Below are 14,292 nucleotides of genomic sequence, written 5' to 3'. Positions count from 1 at the left end.
ACACTTGACATAAAACAGGCTCGACATCTGTTTGTTTGCTTATATTCATGTAATATCCGTCCGTCCATCCATCCACCTACCCCTCGCGGCTCCGTCCACCCACCCGCCCCCGGGCTCTCTCTGTACCTCCCCAGCCAGCCTGCATTGCTCTGTGCCATCCATCATCCACCCGCCCACCACGGCACTCTCACACATCCCTCTCTGCATCAAGCCATCCACCCACCCTCCATCCATCACCCACCCCCTCACACCCTCCTCCTCCCTTTGTACTCATCCATCCTTCCTGCGTCCATCCATCAGCCACCCACCCACGCCCCTCTCCGTGCCCTCCGGTCGCCCATCCGTCCACCCACCATCTGCCCTTCCATTGATCCAGTGTCCGTAGAGCCGGCCGAGCCACTCCGGAGGAAACGGGCGCACACGCCGGCTCGCGGTGGCTCTGTGAGGAGCCAAGAAGCGCCCGCCGTGCTCTTGCTTTGTTTTTGCTACCAAAGAGCTTTGTGGAACATGAAAGGATTCACAACATCGCAGTCATTAGGGGGACGCAGATCCAGATGACAGCGAGACACCGCTTGGTGCACATTAGAAAGCTATTCCAAACAACAACAGAAAATAGGGTTGGCAAGGATGTGGGGAATTATAACCCTGCTGGGGACACGCAATGGCACAGCCGCTGTGGAAGCAGCATGGGGGTTCCTCCACCACCAGCCGCATTGCCACGCGACCCAGCTCCCCCGCCTGTGGGAAGGAGGCCGAGAGGCAGAAGCGGGCCTGGCGCTGTGGAGCCCCAGGAAGCAGCTGTGGACGGGCAGACGGGGAGGCCCTGCCAGAGGCTGGCCAGGCACGGGGGCCGGCAGGCCCAGACTCCTGCTGCCCCCAGCCCACTGGCGAGGACCCCCGAGAGGCTGGTGCAGCAGGAGCTGGTGAGCTGGTGTCTGCAGGAGGAGCAGGATGGCCCCTGTGGGGACAGTCGGTTCTGGGCACAGAGGGTGTGGGGGCGCCCCCTAGGGCCCAGTGCAATGTCGCGCCTGCCAGCCGCCAGCCCGTGGGGGTCAGAGTCCTGTTCACCGCGCTGCTGATTCGGGGCCCCTGTGCAGCCTTCAGGCCTCCAGATCCTCTTCTTCCCAGCACGGGTGACAGCGGGGTCCCGTCACCCTCCCAGAAGCCACCGGGTGGGGAGAGAGGCGTGGAGGCGGTAGCTCAGGGGCAGTCAGGCTGGAACCGTGGCCCTGGCCACAAAGCCCAGTGAGTTTCCTACCTTTGTCGTTGTGGTCACCACCAGCATCATCTTCCTCGTCACCATCCTCTTCATCCTCATCGTCACCATCATCTTCATCCTCATCGTCACCATCATCTTCATCCTCATCGTCACCATCATCTTTATCCTCATCGTCATCATCATCTTTATCGTTGTCACCATCAACGTCTTTGTCGTCACCATCACCATCGTGTTTGGTTGTCACCATCGTCTTTGTCATCACCATCACCATCGTGTTTGGTTGTCACCGTCATCTCGCTGTCATGGTCGTCCCCAGAGCTTGGCCACACACCTGGTTGGGGCAGTGCTGGGGGGGGGGGGCGCCAGCCTCGTGAGGAGTGGCGGGCACGTCCCCACACTCCGTTTCCAGAAAAAGACGGAGCCGCCCGCCGCCAGCAAGGCCCAGGCAGGTCGGCAGCTGTGTGCTGGGGCGTGGCTGGGGGTCCCGACCAGGCACGCCTGCGTCCCCGCCCACCCCCGCTGTGTCCCTCAGACCCTGCTGCTTCTGAGGGAACCGTGTGCGGTGGCCGGTGCCAGGAGAGATGCCCTCTGTGCCCGGGCGGGTGGGGGCCTCCCGGGGCCGCCCCCTCCTCCCACTGCCTGCCCACCCCGTCCTTCCCCTCTGCGCCTGGGCTGGGGTGTGGGAGCTGTCGCACCTTAAAGGGACGTGACGACCCGCCCGGAACCAGGCTGCTCCGGGCTCCTGCGCCCCGCCCCCGGCCTGGCAGTGCCGCACCCCACTTGATGCCTTTCAAAGCTGCGCGCCAGGCTGCTGGCCAGGAGCTGCAGCTGGGTCAATTTCTGAGCCCGAGGCCCTGTCCCCTTGCCCAGTCCCCAGCCGGTGTGCCCTGTGCCCCCTTGGGGAGACCCACTGTAGGCTTGCTGGGCACTGGGGCAGCTGCATGGGCAGAGGACACGTGGCTCGGGACAGCAGCTGGGGCCTCACTCTGCTGGGCTGGGGTGGGGACGGGCCACACGCGTCAGCATGTCCCGTGCAGGACACGCCTTCCCGGAGGCACCGTGGTCACAGGTAGGACACAGGCACAGTCTGGGGCTTGCTCATGGGACGCGGGGTGGGTGCAGCTCCTCCTGCCAGCCCTCCCCCACACGAGTCCCGGGCCCCTCCCCCACGCCGTCCCTTCACGGTGGGCCCTCGTGGGGACGTCCCGGGGGACAGCTTCTGTCTCTCTGCTTCACCCCACACGCCCGTTCCAGCCTGCCGGTCCTGCCCAGGAAGGAGTTCTCCAGCCGGAGACAGGAGCAGGGCTAAGCCCCACCCTACCCCCACCGTCACAAGGCCGTGCCTGGACCCCACAGAGAGGGGCTGCCTTTGGCCACTGACCTCGCAGGCTGCGGACACCCCCTTCCGGGTCCTGTCACCCCAGCTCTCAGTGGGGGGCAGCAGCGCCTGGTGGGGTTCACTCTACTTTCCGGGCCCCTGTCTTGGAATGCTGGGAGGCCCAGGTGGGGGCCTGAGGGGACCTGGGACCCGGGGCCATCCTGGGAGTGGCGACACCCCGCTCTCGAGAGACCCCCGTGCTGACCCCGGGTGCCACTCCAGGGCTGAGTAATCAGGCCCACTGTGGGCACCCGTGAGACCAGCTCATGCTTTTGCCCTTTAAGCCACCATCTGGGATAGGGCCTGGGGTGGGGGATGGGCCAGTGGGGGCATCTGTGGGGGCCTCACCGGGCCTCGCCGAGGGCCCGAGGGTCACCGTGAGGGTCTCTCAAGCTGGAGTTCTGAGAGGTGCCTCTGAGGAGGGCTCCTAGGGCTGTCGGGGATTGCGGCTGCCGGGGCCTCATCCTCCGACCTCCCTTCATTTCAGAGAGAACTGGGGAGGGGTCAGCAGAGCCACCCCCAGCCCGAGCCTGCCACAGGCGCCCACCGGACTCACTGCAGTGACGTCTCCGGCTTCCCGGCACAGGCTGGGCTGCCCCACGGCTGGACTGTTGGTCCCAGAGGCGCTCGCTGCCTTGGTGCCGCTTGCTGGATGACGTGGTGTGGGGGGCTGGGAGCTGGGGCGGGGCGTGGGGAGGCAAAGGCGGAGACCCTGGGTAGCCAAGAAGGCTAAATGGGCACACACTGTCAATCCATGTGCACATGAATACATGAGCTGATGTGTGTAGGTGCGTGCTTATTGACCTGTGTGCACACATCCGCACACATGCAGATGTGTGCACATGTCAGTCCACATGCACATACATGTACACATGTGGAGGCACACATTATTCACCCATGTGTGCGTGTATGTGCTCAGGTGTGGTGCATACATGTTCATATGTGTGCAAATGTGGGTATATATGTCCACCCAGGTGAACACATGTTCATACATGCGTGTATGTCCATGTGCATACATGTGGGTATACACACGTCCATCCAGGGGCACGTGTACGTGTGTGTGGCACAGGTGTATGTGCAGGGACATACGATGGTGCCCTTGTGTCCCAGAGCACAGGGACCTCCAGGTATAGGGCGGCCCCCCGTGGCCTCCAGGCTGTGACCTCCATGGCCGTGTCAGTGTCACCCAGGGGCCGCCAGACTGAGTCGACGTGGACTCGGGGTGGGGAGGCTGGGACCCGCAGGCTTCCCAGCAGCTGTGACTTCTGTGGTTCCCTCGGGGGCCCCTCTCAGGGCCGCCTGCCTGGGCGGGGCCCGGGAGCAGCTCCAGGCACTCCGACGGTCTCAGCAGTGCTCTGCCGTGCATTCCCCGGGAGGCGGCCCTGGCCTGGCCCTCCAGACCACAAGGGTGGCCGCCAGGTGTGGCCGTTCGCTCAGAGAGCAGCTGAGCAGGCCCCCTGCAGACCCCTGTTGTCTGTCATTGGTTCTGGCTCTGGCCCCGGCAGTGCTGGGGGGTTCCTCCTGTGGGTGCTGCCGGGGACCCCGTGGGTGCGTGGACGGACGCCCTCCCCGCTGGACGGTGGCTCTGGGCCCTCCCGGGCAGCTGAGCCCAGTGTCTCGGGAGCTTCTGCTCGCACGGTGCTCCCCGGGAAGCAGCCTCCAAGGCAGAGAGGCTGGTGGGCCGAGCGGCGGCCAGGGCCCGCCCCAGCCCAGACGGGCACAGGCGCCGTGCAGACCCCGCAGAGGACGCGGACGCGAGGGTGCAGGGACGCTCTCCGGGTCGCAGCTTGCTCTGTGCATAATTAAGTGTCTTTAAGATGATTTAAAATAAATCATGAGTCACCCCTCATCCTTCTGAACAGCGGAGTGAAGCGCGACGTGTCACAGCTGAGTTGGATCCATAATCCCGGCTGCGCTTTTGACACGCACTGACGAGCAGCGGGAGGGGAGCCCGCAGGGGAGGGGCGGGCAGCGCGTCCTGGGGGGGCAGGGGGGCGCGCCCCGGGAAGGGGCCAGGGCTTCCCAGCAACCCCAGGGCAGCTCGCGTTCAGGTTCCAAAGACAAGCCGACCCCCCCACGGACAGAGACACGAGCGCTGACCGTGGAGATTGCCAGCGAGGACGGGAGCCGCGGGCGTGAGTGACCGTGTCCACCCACACCTCTGGGCTTCTTCCTGGGGGCGTGGCCACCGATGTCCAGCCAGGGACATGTTTGCCCAAGAGAGGGGACGGACGCAGCCACAGTGCTAAGAGTTTTGTGCCCCTGCCCCACCCCCCACTGAAGGGCCAGTCCGGGCACGGTCGCCCCCAGGTTCAGGTTTGGCTGTGGCGGATTTTACAAGGAAATGTGGATGGGTGGGGCGGGGACGAGAGGCTCCTGGACGAGCCCTCCCGCAGGCCAGCCTGCGAGGGGCAGGGAGGGCTCAGAGAGAGGGACCCCACGGCCTCACGGTGACCCCTTTCCCACGGGAGCCGCCGGCCTCCGTCCTGCCAGGCCCACCCAGCACACAGCCCCAGGGCACCGCCGGTAAGAGCTGTTTCAGCGGCAGCCGGCCCGCGGCCGGGGGTCCCGGCACACTGCCAGGCGCTCGGCGTCCCCATCCCGCCCAAGCGCTCTGCCGCGCCCGGGGCCACAGCACAGCAGCTCAGGGGCGCTTCCCCGCGGACAGCCCGAAGCCACGGGCGCCCAGCCCGCTGTGGGCTGTCAGCGGAAGGGGAGACAATCTGTCTCCGATCAGCCGGGCCACGTGACACCAGCCCACACTCAGCTCTGACATTTCATCTCCCACTGAACAGCCCGGCTCCTGTAACAGTTCCAGGAGTCTTAATTTATGTCTTGCAGGATGTGGAAGTAGAAAGTGAGCCGTGCCCGCGACAGGCAGCAGCGTGCCTCCGAGGCGGACGGACGCGCTCTGCCCCGCCCCCCCAGCAACGGGAGAGAGGCAGATGCAGGCAGATTCACAACCAGGTCACGGAATCTCTCAGCGCCCCCGGGCAGGGCACACGCTGCTGCCCTTTCGGGGCTGTTGGGTCCTATCACGCAGGCACCAGTGAGCTGATTGACATGCAGCTCAGCCGAGTCAGGCGAGCCTCTCTGTGACCGAGCACTGCGGGAGTGAAGGGCCTCGGGTGAGACATGCCACTGAGTGTCTGCGTGTCAGGTCGAGGGTAGAGGCTGCGGCAGGGTGACAGGACAGGCCTCAGGTCCCAGGAGGTCTCAGAGGAGGGAAGAGCGCGGAGAGACAGCACAGCACAGCCTCGCACGCAGCCAGCCTGGGCTCATCTCCAGCATCACATCTGCTCCCCTGAGCACAGAGCCAGGAGTCATCCCCCAGCACAGCCAGGAGTAAGCCCTAAGCACTGCTGGGTGTGACCCCTAAGCAGAGGGAGGAAGGAAGGGAGGAATGAAGGAGGGAGGGAGCGAGGGAGGGAGGGAAGGTAGGGAGGAAGAGAGGGAGGGAAAGAAGGAAGGAAGGAAGGAAGGAGGGAGGGAGGGAGGGAAAGAAGGAAGGAAGGAAGGGAAGGAAGGAGGGAGGGAGGAAGGAAGGAGGGAGGGAGGGAAGGAATGAAGGAAGGGAAGGAAGGAGGGAGGAAGGAAGGAAGGAGGGAGGGAGGGAAGGAATGAAGGAAGGAAGGAGGGAGGGAAGGAATGAAGGAAGGAAGGAAGGAAGGAGGGAGGAAGGAAGGGAGGAAGGAGGGAGGGAGGGAGGGAGCACCTTAGACCACTCCGCCTCAGAGAATGTGCTCTGGAGGCCACATCCCGCTCTTTGCGCCCTCCATGAGCTGCCCGGGGCCCAGGGCCTTGAGTCCGTGGCTCACTGAACCTGCCCGTGTGCCAGCAGTGCTGACCCCGGGGTCCTGGGCCGGGTGTGGGGTGCGCTTGCTGTGGGAGCACCTGCTCCTCCTCCCGGTGCTGATCTGCATCGATTACCGCAGACTCAGTCAGCAGGCGAGCCGCGGCCCGGTGCCCGCCTCACTTTCCTGGGCCTGTTTTTCTGGCCCGAAGGTGGGTGGAAGTGGAGGTTGTCGGGCCGTGAGGAGCAGCGAGGGGCTTACTGGGGCGAGCTGGCTGCCGCTGCCCCGTCTCCGCACGCTTCCCAAGGACTCTGGGCGGCTGCGCACTGAGCTCTGCGGGGTGCCCGGCAGAGAGGGTGCCGCACCCCCTCCGCACAGTGGAGGCCGGACGGCCACTGTCGGCTGAAGAGCTCTGGACACTGGGGCCTCTGGGGCGCAGTCCCAGAAGCTGCCAGCAAGGTGAGTGTCCCTCCCCGCACGCCTGCCTCGCGAGCTGACCGCGGCCGCCCACCCCACGTGCAGCCATTCCCATAAATGTCAGGTCAGGGTGAAACGGTGGGAGACACTGCAGCAGCCGTGCGGGCAGGACAGTGGGCACCCCCACACCGTGCCAGGAGTAACCCCTGAGCACCGCTGGGTGCGGCCCCCAACCTAAGCCCCCAAGCCCCGCAGGGCCAGCTCCGACAAGGCCCAGACTACCCAGTGGAGCACTCCCGGGTCGCCAGGGTGCATCTTTAAAGCCAAGTAGCCAGCTGGCGGGCACTGTGCAGACGCGCACCGGGCACGCGCGGCTCACGGCGCGAGCCCACTCCTGGCCGGAGAGGCGCGGCACCGGGGAGCACGAGTGGGGAGGGAAAGAGCGGACACGGCTGGGGCTGGAGTGATAGCACAGCGGGTAGGGTGTTTGCCTTGCACGTGGCCGACCCGGGTTCGAATCCCAGCATCCCATATGGTCCCCTGAGCACCGCCAGGGGTAATTCCTGAGTGCAGAGCCAGGAGTAACCCCTGTGCAGAGCCAGGTGTGACCCAAAAAGCAAAAAAAAAAAAAAAAAAAAAAAAAAAGAGCGGACACGGGCTCCTTCAGCCTAAGACTTGCAGGAGAGGTCACCTTCGGAGCACTCACCCGACCCAGGGACCCGTCGGGCCCCGCCCCGCCTATAGTCGCCAATAGTCCCGCCCTCGGCCCCGCCCACAAACGATCGGGCCCGCCCACAGGCGCCGGAGCCCGCCGGTAGCCCCGCCCACAGGACCCGCGCCCTCCCATAGCCCCGCCCACAAGAGCCGAGCCCTCCCACAGCCCCGCCCACAGGAGCCGAGCCCTCCCACAGCCCCGCCCACAGGAGCCGAGCCCTCCCACAGCCCCGCCCACAGGAGCCGAGCCCGCGCGTAGTCCCTCCCCAGACCCCTCCCGGCCTCGTGGAGCCCCGCCCACCGTCCCATGGCTCCGCCCCCAGCCGGCCTCTCCCGGGCGAGCCGGTCGTCCCCGGCCGTCCGCAGGGCGCGCGCGCGTTTCCTAAGGCGTCCTTGTAGTGCCCGAACCGAGACGAGGGCGGGAGGGGCGGAGTGCGCCTCGGAGCTGCGCGAAGCCCCGCTCGGCGCCTCCCTGCGTCTTCCCGGCGTTGGTCTTTCCCTCGCCGTCCGGGGGCCCGGCGCTCCCTCGGGCCGAGGCCGGCGCGTTTCCAGGCAGGCGCCGCCCGGGCAGCCCCGGGTCGGGGCCTTGGCTCGCGCCTGCGCGGCGGCGGGCGCGGGGGCCTTTCCCGGGGCGTCGCGCGGGGCTCGGGCGGCGGGTCACGGGCGTCATGTACTACAAATTCAGCGGCTTCACGCAGAAGCTGGCGGGCGCCTGGGCCGCCGACGCCTACAGCCCCCAGGTGCGCGACCCCGCTGTCTCGCCGCCCGCGCCCCTCCCCGCCGCCCGCGCCCCTCCCCGCTGCCCGCGCCCCTCCCCGCTGCCCGCGCCCCCGCTGTCCTGTCCCCGCTGCCCGCGCCCCTCCCCGCCGCCCGCGCCCCTCCCCGCCGCCCGCACCCCTCCCCGCTGTCCGCGCCCCCGCTGTCCTGTCCCCTGCCGCTCGCACCCCGCGCCCCCGCTGCCCGCGTCCCCGCAGCTGCGGCCCGGAGGAGGGGCAGGACAGGCGCCGGGGCCCCTGCCACGCTCATCAGGCCCGTGACGTGACACGGCGCAGCCGTGCGGCACATCCCGAGACTCCCACGCCCGTCCGGAGCCTCCTTGGCCCCTCCTTGGCCCCGGCCCCATCTCCGCCCCGGTGTCCTGCCCGCCGGCAGCCCAGGGCCTCCCAGGCTGACCTGTTCCCTTCCGCAGGGTCTGAGGCCCGTGGTCTCCAGGGAGGCGCCGCCCGTCATCTTCGCGACCCCCACCAAGTTCCCTTCCCAGCTCGCTGCGGAGGACGCGGCGGGGAGGAACCGGGTTCCGGAGCTGCAGCGGTTCTTCCAGGTGAGGTTCTGCACCCCAGTCCGGGGCCCAGTCTCACCCCCAGCCCCCATCTGCTTCGCCAGGAAGATTCTGGGTTTGTTTGCCGAGGTGCTGCTGACGAGACAGGTGCCCCGGCCCGCGTGCTGGCCCAGGTGTGCGACCTGGACCGTCCAGTGCGGTCCGGCCTTCCCGTCCATTGGCGCCGCGCTTGCCTCGCGTTCTTTGCTGTTTGCTGTGGGACCCGTGGGCGGGGTGGACATTGCTCTGTGCCTGGGCCGCTCCGCGCTTGCTGAGCACCAGGCGGGTTGGCACGCCCAGATGTTGGTGCTCGGCTGCGTGTGCACGGGCGTGCCAGAGCCCACTCCTGGGATCCGGCGCCGCCCTCCCTCAGCAGGGGCTGCTGGGGAAGGGGTTTGGGAGGTCATGCAAAATCACCGGCTAAACGGGACGTTAGCCGGTTAGCCACAGGGCGGGGAGAAAGCGGGTACCTTTGGGGGCGTGACCCTGAGGGTTGCCCCAGCGCGGCAAGCGGGCGGCAGAGCCCCGAGCCCTATCCCTGTGCCTCGCCCAGTTTAGTTTTCCTTGTTCACTCACGCGGTTACATTGTGTTCGCATTGTGGTCTGGATGCCCCACGGCCTGTGTCACTTCTAGTGTGACCTTTCCCAGCTGGGCGATAAGCCGGAGTCCTGGGGACCTGGGCCGCAGCTGTGGGGACGCGGGCAGCGGGGGCGCGGGGTGCTGGAGGTGCCTGTGCCAGGCCCGTCTCTGCCTCGCTCTGCCTTCCCTGCCGCCTGTGCTTGTAAGGGGTCAGTTCTAGAAGCATGCTTCGCTCGCTGCCCGCCCCGCAGCCTGCCTGCCCTGCAGCCACCTGCCACCGCCTCCCTCCGCCCCTTCTCTGCAGAGAGCCGACGGTGTGCCCGTGCACCTCAAGCGGGGCCTGCCTGACCAGATGCTGTACCGGACCACGCTGGCGCTGACGGTCGGGGGCACCCTCTACTGCCTGGTGGCCCTCTACATGGCCTCGCAGCCCCGCAGCAAGTGAGCCGAGCCCTGCCAGGAGGCACCAGCCCTTCGGAGTTCCACGTCTTCTCTGAATCTTTTCCCTTTTTTCTCTCTGGTTTTTGGGCCATGCCCAGCGGTGCTTAGGGGCTGCTCTGAGCAGGCTCCGGCCCGTGTGATGCAGGGATGGGTCCCAGGCCTCCCGCGTGCAGAGCCGGGCCCCAGCCCTCTAACCATCTCTCGGCCCTGGACGTCTTCTCTGTGATCCGAACTGTCTACTTTGCCCTTTGTCAGGAAAGAGAAAGCCTGGGAGATGTTTGGCTCTTGAGTGGGACTTTCTGGGCCTGTCCAGGGTTGCTCAGCGATTGGAAAGATTGAAACGTGAAAGGTCCGTGCCGCTTTCCTGGCTGTGTGCTGCAGCCGAGCTGCACGTGGACATGGGCTGAGGTGCGGGCCTGGCACCGCCAGGAAAGCGCGAGAAGCTGTGTGTGGACCTGAGTCACTGCACAGTTGGTCTGGCGGGAGCTGAGCCCCTCTGGGGTTGCACTTGAAACTGATGGTTGTGGCCTGCGGTGTGACAGGCTTGTGCCTTTGACTGTGTCCAGGGCTCTCTGATGATTTGCTTTGATTGCGGAATAAAGACATGAATGGAAAAATCTCAAGTTTGAAGTCCTTGCCGGTGACTTGCCGAGTAGCTTCAGAACCAAGTGTGCGGACACCTGAGTCTACTGCCCCAGGCCACGGTGTGTGGGGCTGCTGGTGTTGGCCGTGTGGCACCCTGCCCCTCCATCTTTTCCCGCAGTGGCTGGCTCTGGAGCACTAGAGAGGGGGGATCAGGACTGGGTGCGAGGGTTGCCCACCATGGCAGTTCAGGATAAGAGCCTGATCCGCATCTTGAACGTGTGTTCTGGATTCTGGCCAGAGAGATACAGGGGAAGGCGCTGGCCTTGCAATCAGCTGACCTGGGCTCAGTTCCTGGTACCCCATCTAGTCCTTGAGCCCCTCTAGGAGTGACCTGAGTGCTACCAGGTGAGGCCCTAATCTCTACACACACTCACACACACTCACGAATGAATTCTTGTTCAGTGTTTTCAAACACACGCACACACGAATGAATTCTTGTTCAGTGTTTCACCCTCACTTGTTTTGAATTGACAGACGGGGAATAGAGAAAAGTAGTGCCTAGTTTACCCTTCTGAGTTTGACTCCTTTGGGAACTCTGTCCTGGGTGTTTTCTTGCTTTCTCATGTGGGCACTTATAGGAACATGCACATAGGAACATATGCACACAGGACGACAGACAGGAGTAGCTCACAGGAATAGGTGTGCAGGAATATGCACACAGGGACATGCTCCCGGGAACACACTAAAGGTGCTGGGTGCTGGTTTCTGAGGCTGCTGCAGATATGATAGTGGTGGGTCTGCTTGATCAGTCACGTACTCCTGAGGGCAGGGGACAGGCTTACGATTATCAACTGCTCCTTTCGGCAACCCTCGTGCTGTAAAATGGGACCACCCCAGGCTGGGGGGAGCCATTCCCGAAGAGACCAGGCCCCATAGCTGGGGGGTCCCTTCCTCCCACCAACAGGCCTTGCAGGCTTAGGGTTGGGCCACAGGTCAGAGTGGATCAGGCTGAGGGAGGCTGTAACTGGGCTCCTTCCTGGAGACTCCCAGGACTAGGTGACATGGTCAGCCGGAAGCAAGAGCAGTTGAAGGCACCTCCTTGGTCCCGTCCACTGCCCTTCTCTGGTGAGTTGAGTCTGTACCTCACTGGGTCAGCGTCAGGCCCTTGGGGGGTGCCTGGCCTCAGGTGTGGGATTCCCCCACTTGAGCACCAAGGCTGACTCGGTCACCACATAGGCGTGCCCAGCACCTGTCCCCTGCAGAGCAGGAGTTCCTGTGACAGCCAGTGTCCCCTCAGCATCCTGGCCACTTTTGCTCTCCGAGATTCACTTGGTAGCTCCTCCTGGTGGGGCTTGGTGGATCAAATGAGGGTAAGCCACGTGCAAGACAAGGGCCCACCTCCCACACTGCAGCCCCCTCCCCGCTCAAGGCCCGCCTGGCCGGCTCCCTGCCCTGTTACGGGAACCAGGTCCAGCCTGCCCCAGGGAAAAAAATCTGGCGTTGGCCCTGGAAGCTCGAGATGCCCTCTCCCATGACAGGGCTGCTGGCCTGGGCAGCAGGAGGGGCGGGCTGCGGGCAGGGCGGGCCCTCAGCCCGGGGGGTAGAGGGGGTAGTGGGCCAAGCTGTGAATGAAGTGTCTCCTGCCCCCGGAGGAGCAAAGACGTCACTTCCTCCAGGCGGTGGACTTCCCCAGTCTTGAGAACGGGAAGTAAACGGTGCAGGTGAAGGAAGAAGTCACACAAACAAGGAGATGTTTTGGTTGTGTTTTAATCAATGTTTTCTGCCATGAGACAGGAATGCATAATAGAAATGGCTCAACATCCTCACATGGAAACACTTGGGTTCATTTTCATTCACAAGTTTTTCTAAAGACACGGACATTTCTTAGTTCCACCCATTCCCAACTGTGGTCACAGGTTCATGGACTCACAGTCGCCGCTGCAGTGCAGAACTGGGCGCCTTCTGCAAGTCAGCAGTGTCCTTGGGAATGACCACCCGAGCGTCGCAGCAACCCCACGGGTGGGCGACTGCGCCCCAGCCCCTCCACACTTGCGGGCAGCATATGCCCACCGGTGCTCGGGTGCAGAACATTCTGAAAACAGGGTTCTTGGAATCTCGGCCTCTTTGGAAGAGCACTACTTTGAGGTTTTGTTTAGTAGCTGTAAACAAAAGGAAAGATATACGCGGACATCTATCTACACAGAGACACTGAGTATTTCAGTGTGTGTATCGGACTCAGATACACACAGACTGAGTGTCTGCACTCGCCCTTCGCACACCCCCACCCTCACGTACAGATGTCGTGGGTTTCCGTGGGGCTCACTGGAGTCTGTAGGTTACCAAAGGATGATGAACTACCTGATTTGTATTACTCCTGAGAAGATACTAGAAGGAATGACAGTTCTGATGCACTTTGGAATGACACAGTCACGTAAACTCTTGCATACTTAAGACTTCTGAACTCATCCAAAGTTTCTAAAAATGATTCAACCTGGGAAACAAGGTATCAAAACAATGCAGCAAGTCAAAAAATAAGGCAAACAGTTTTTTTTTTATAATCAAAGTATAAACAAGTACATAAGAAATTCTTATTTCAGTAATTTTTAAAGTAGGAAACACATAGAAAAAAACGAGTCGGACAAAACTTAAACGAGTCAATGCATAATCCAACGCCGGCCCCCACCAGTGGCTCGGGGCCGTGCTGGGGCGGAGGCTCAGAGGCCGCGGGGCCAGCGGACAATGCGTAGATGGCACGTCTGGTAGGGACAGTCTCTGGGGCTGTTCACACGGCTACAGAAGCCTTGCAATTTTCTATCTCATCCCTCAAGATAATTTGTACAAAAAAAAAAATTACAAAGGACAGATTTCAAGCACCGATCTAATCATTGAACTCACTGTGTATTTCTCTCATTACTGAGCGAACACATCACAGTGAAGGCTGAGCAGAAAGCCGCCGGTCTGGTTTAAAGGCGTGCGGTTTCCCCTTCCGTCCGCTTGGCTGTGGAGCCTGGCAGCGCAGGCCCGTCCCGGGCCGTGATCTGAGTGTCGGTTTCCTCCACAGCAGGGCGGCTGGCAAACCACCGTGTTCTCAGTCCCACGGCGGCGGCCCGGGAGGGGCTGGTGCACGGCACGCGGGAGCACCCGGGGGCCCCAGGGCTGCCGCTCGCTGTTCCTAGGTGCCTCACGTCATGCAGCTGTGCCCGTTCCAGTCTTCACACCACCCTCAGTGGTCACTTCAGAGAGCAGGTCGGGGCCGACTTCTTAGCACAGCCCCTGGGCCCGGCTCTCCGAACTCTGTCCCTGGCCTCGGCGCGGTCAGGGCAGTGGGTGCGGCTCCCCGGGGTCTGGGTTGGCAGTGGCCGCCACCAGCGCCTCTTCACACACGGCCTCCTCGACCAGGTCCTCGCTGCCCTCTTCGCTCTGCCCCTCACTGGGGGCTTCGCCAGGCCCTGCGGGCTGCTCCAGGCTGTTCTCCAGGGGGGCAAGGGTGCTGCGGGGCGGCTCCGTGGCCTCAGTCAGGGGTGCGGGGGGCAGCGGGGGGCTCTCGCTCTCGGGGGCTCTGGCGGGAGGAGGGTCTGTGGAGACGGGCTCGCCGGGCGGCAGGGACATCTTCTCCACCAGCCGCCACTGGATGATGCTCATGTCCTTCCCACCGGTGGAGATGAGGTGGCCGTCATCGTGTGTGAAGCTGACGTTGGTCACGTGGCTGCTGTGAGCGCTGTACTTGTGACTGGGCGCCTGTGGGGAGAAGCCAGAAGGTGGGGGGACCCTCCCTGCACACTAGGCGGAAACCGGCCCCTTCTTGGTGCACTGCCTGGGCGCTGGGGCTGTGTCCAGCACTGTGGA

General features: G+C 63.9%; 3 protein-coding genes and 1 long non-coding RNA gene across 8 annotated transcripts in view; 2 read left to right on the top strand and 2 right to left on the bottom strand.

The window, feature by feature from the left end:
- Nucleotides 1-331: 331 nt before the first annotated feature.
- LOC129399984 (uncharacterized) lies at nt 332-2,603 on the bottom strand. 2 transcript variants are annotated; one of them, XM_055121982.1, is made up of 3 exons: nt 1,915-2,603; nt 1,259-1,565; nt 332-590 (listed from the first exon to the last, which is right to left on the bottom strand). In XM_055121982.1, the coding sequence occupies exons 2-3, from the start codon at nt 1,488-1,490 to the stop codon at nt 583-585; spliced, it is 240 nt and encodes a 79-aa protein (XP_054977957.1). In that variant the 5' UTR covers nt 1,491-1,565; nt 1,915-2,603; the 3' UTR covers nt 332-582. The 2 variants fall into 2 exon arrangements, with proteins under 2 accessions (XP_054977957.1, XP_054977956.1); XM_055121981.1 differs by having other exon boundaries at nt 1,259-2,598.
- Nucleotides 2,604-4,581: 1,978 nt separating this feature from the next.
- Nucleotides 4,582-7,394, top strand: LOC129399985 (uncharacterized). Its single transcript, XR_008627328.1, has 3 exons — nt 4,582-4,732; nt 5,439-5,942; nt 6,603-7,394. It is a non-coding gene; the product is annotated as an uncharacterized LOC129399985 (long non-coding RNA).
- Nucleotides 7,395-8,003: 609 nt separating this feature from the next.
- Nucleotides 8,004-10,484, top strand: LOC101537051 (cytochrome c oxidase subunit 7A-related protein, mitochondrial). The gene is made up of 3 exons (XM_055121704.1): nt 8,004-8,262; nt 8,712-8,843; nt 9,725-10,484. The coding sequence occupies exons 1-3, from the start codon at nt 8,191-8,193 to the stop codon at nt 9,863-9,865; spliced, it is 345 nt and encodes a 114-aa protein (XP_054977679.1). The 5' UTR covers nt 8,004-8,190; the 3' UTR covers nt 9,866-10,484.
- Nucleotides 10,485-12,199: 1,715 nt separating this feature from the next.
- The window catches only part of EML4 (EMAP like 4), a 94,815-nt gene continuing 92,722 nt past the window's right edge, over nt 12,200-14,292 (bottom strand). For all 4 annotated transcript variants that reach the window (XM_055120619.1, XM_055120622.1, XM_055120620.1 and 1 more), the window contains one exon: nt 12,200-14,184. In XM_055120619.1, coding sequence (XP_054976594.1) covers nt 13,762-14,184 — 423 coding nt within the window. In that variant the 3' untranslated portion in view covers nt 12,200-13,761. The remainder of the gene's footprint in view (nt 14,185-14,292) is intronic.

The sequence above is a fragment of the Sorex araneus genome, chromosome X (genome assembly GCF_027595985.1).
Source record: "Sorex araneus isolate mSorAra2 chromosome X, mSorAra2.pri, whole genome shotgun sequence".
NCBI lineage: Eukaryota > Metazoa > Chordata > Mammalia > Eulipotyphla > Soricidae > Sorex > Sorex araneus.
Note: the sequence above shows the minus strand (reverse complement) of the source record. Positions and strands in the feature narration are given on the sequence as shown.

What these genes read in the sequence shown, in the direction of transcription:
- LOC129399984 (XM_055121982.1), bottom strand. Translation starts at nt 1,490, where the DNA reads ATGGTGATGGTGATGACAAAGACGATGGTGACAACCAAACACGATGGT.
- LOC101537051 (XM_055121704.1), top strand. Translation starts at nt 8,191, where the DNA reads ATGTACTACAAATTCAGCGGCTTCACGCAGAAGCTGGCGGGCGCCTGG. An exon ending in CCGACGCCTACAGCCCCCAG is followed by an intron (nt 8,263 to 8,711) that starts GTGCGCGACCCC and finishes TCCCTTCCGCAG; the next exon opens with GGTCTGAGGCCCGTGGTCTC. An exon ending in AGCTGCAGCGGTTCTTCCAG is followed by an intron (nt 8,844 to 9,724) that starts GTGAGGTTCTGC and finishes CCTTCTCTGCAG; the next exon opens with AGAGCCGACGGTGTGCCCGT.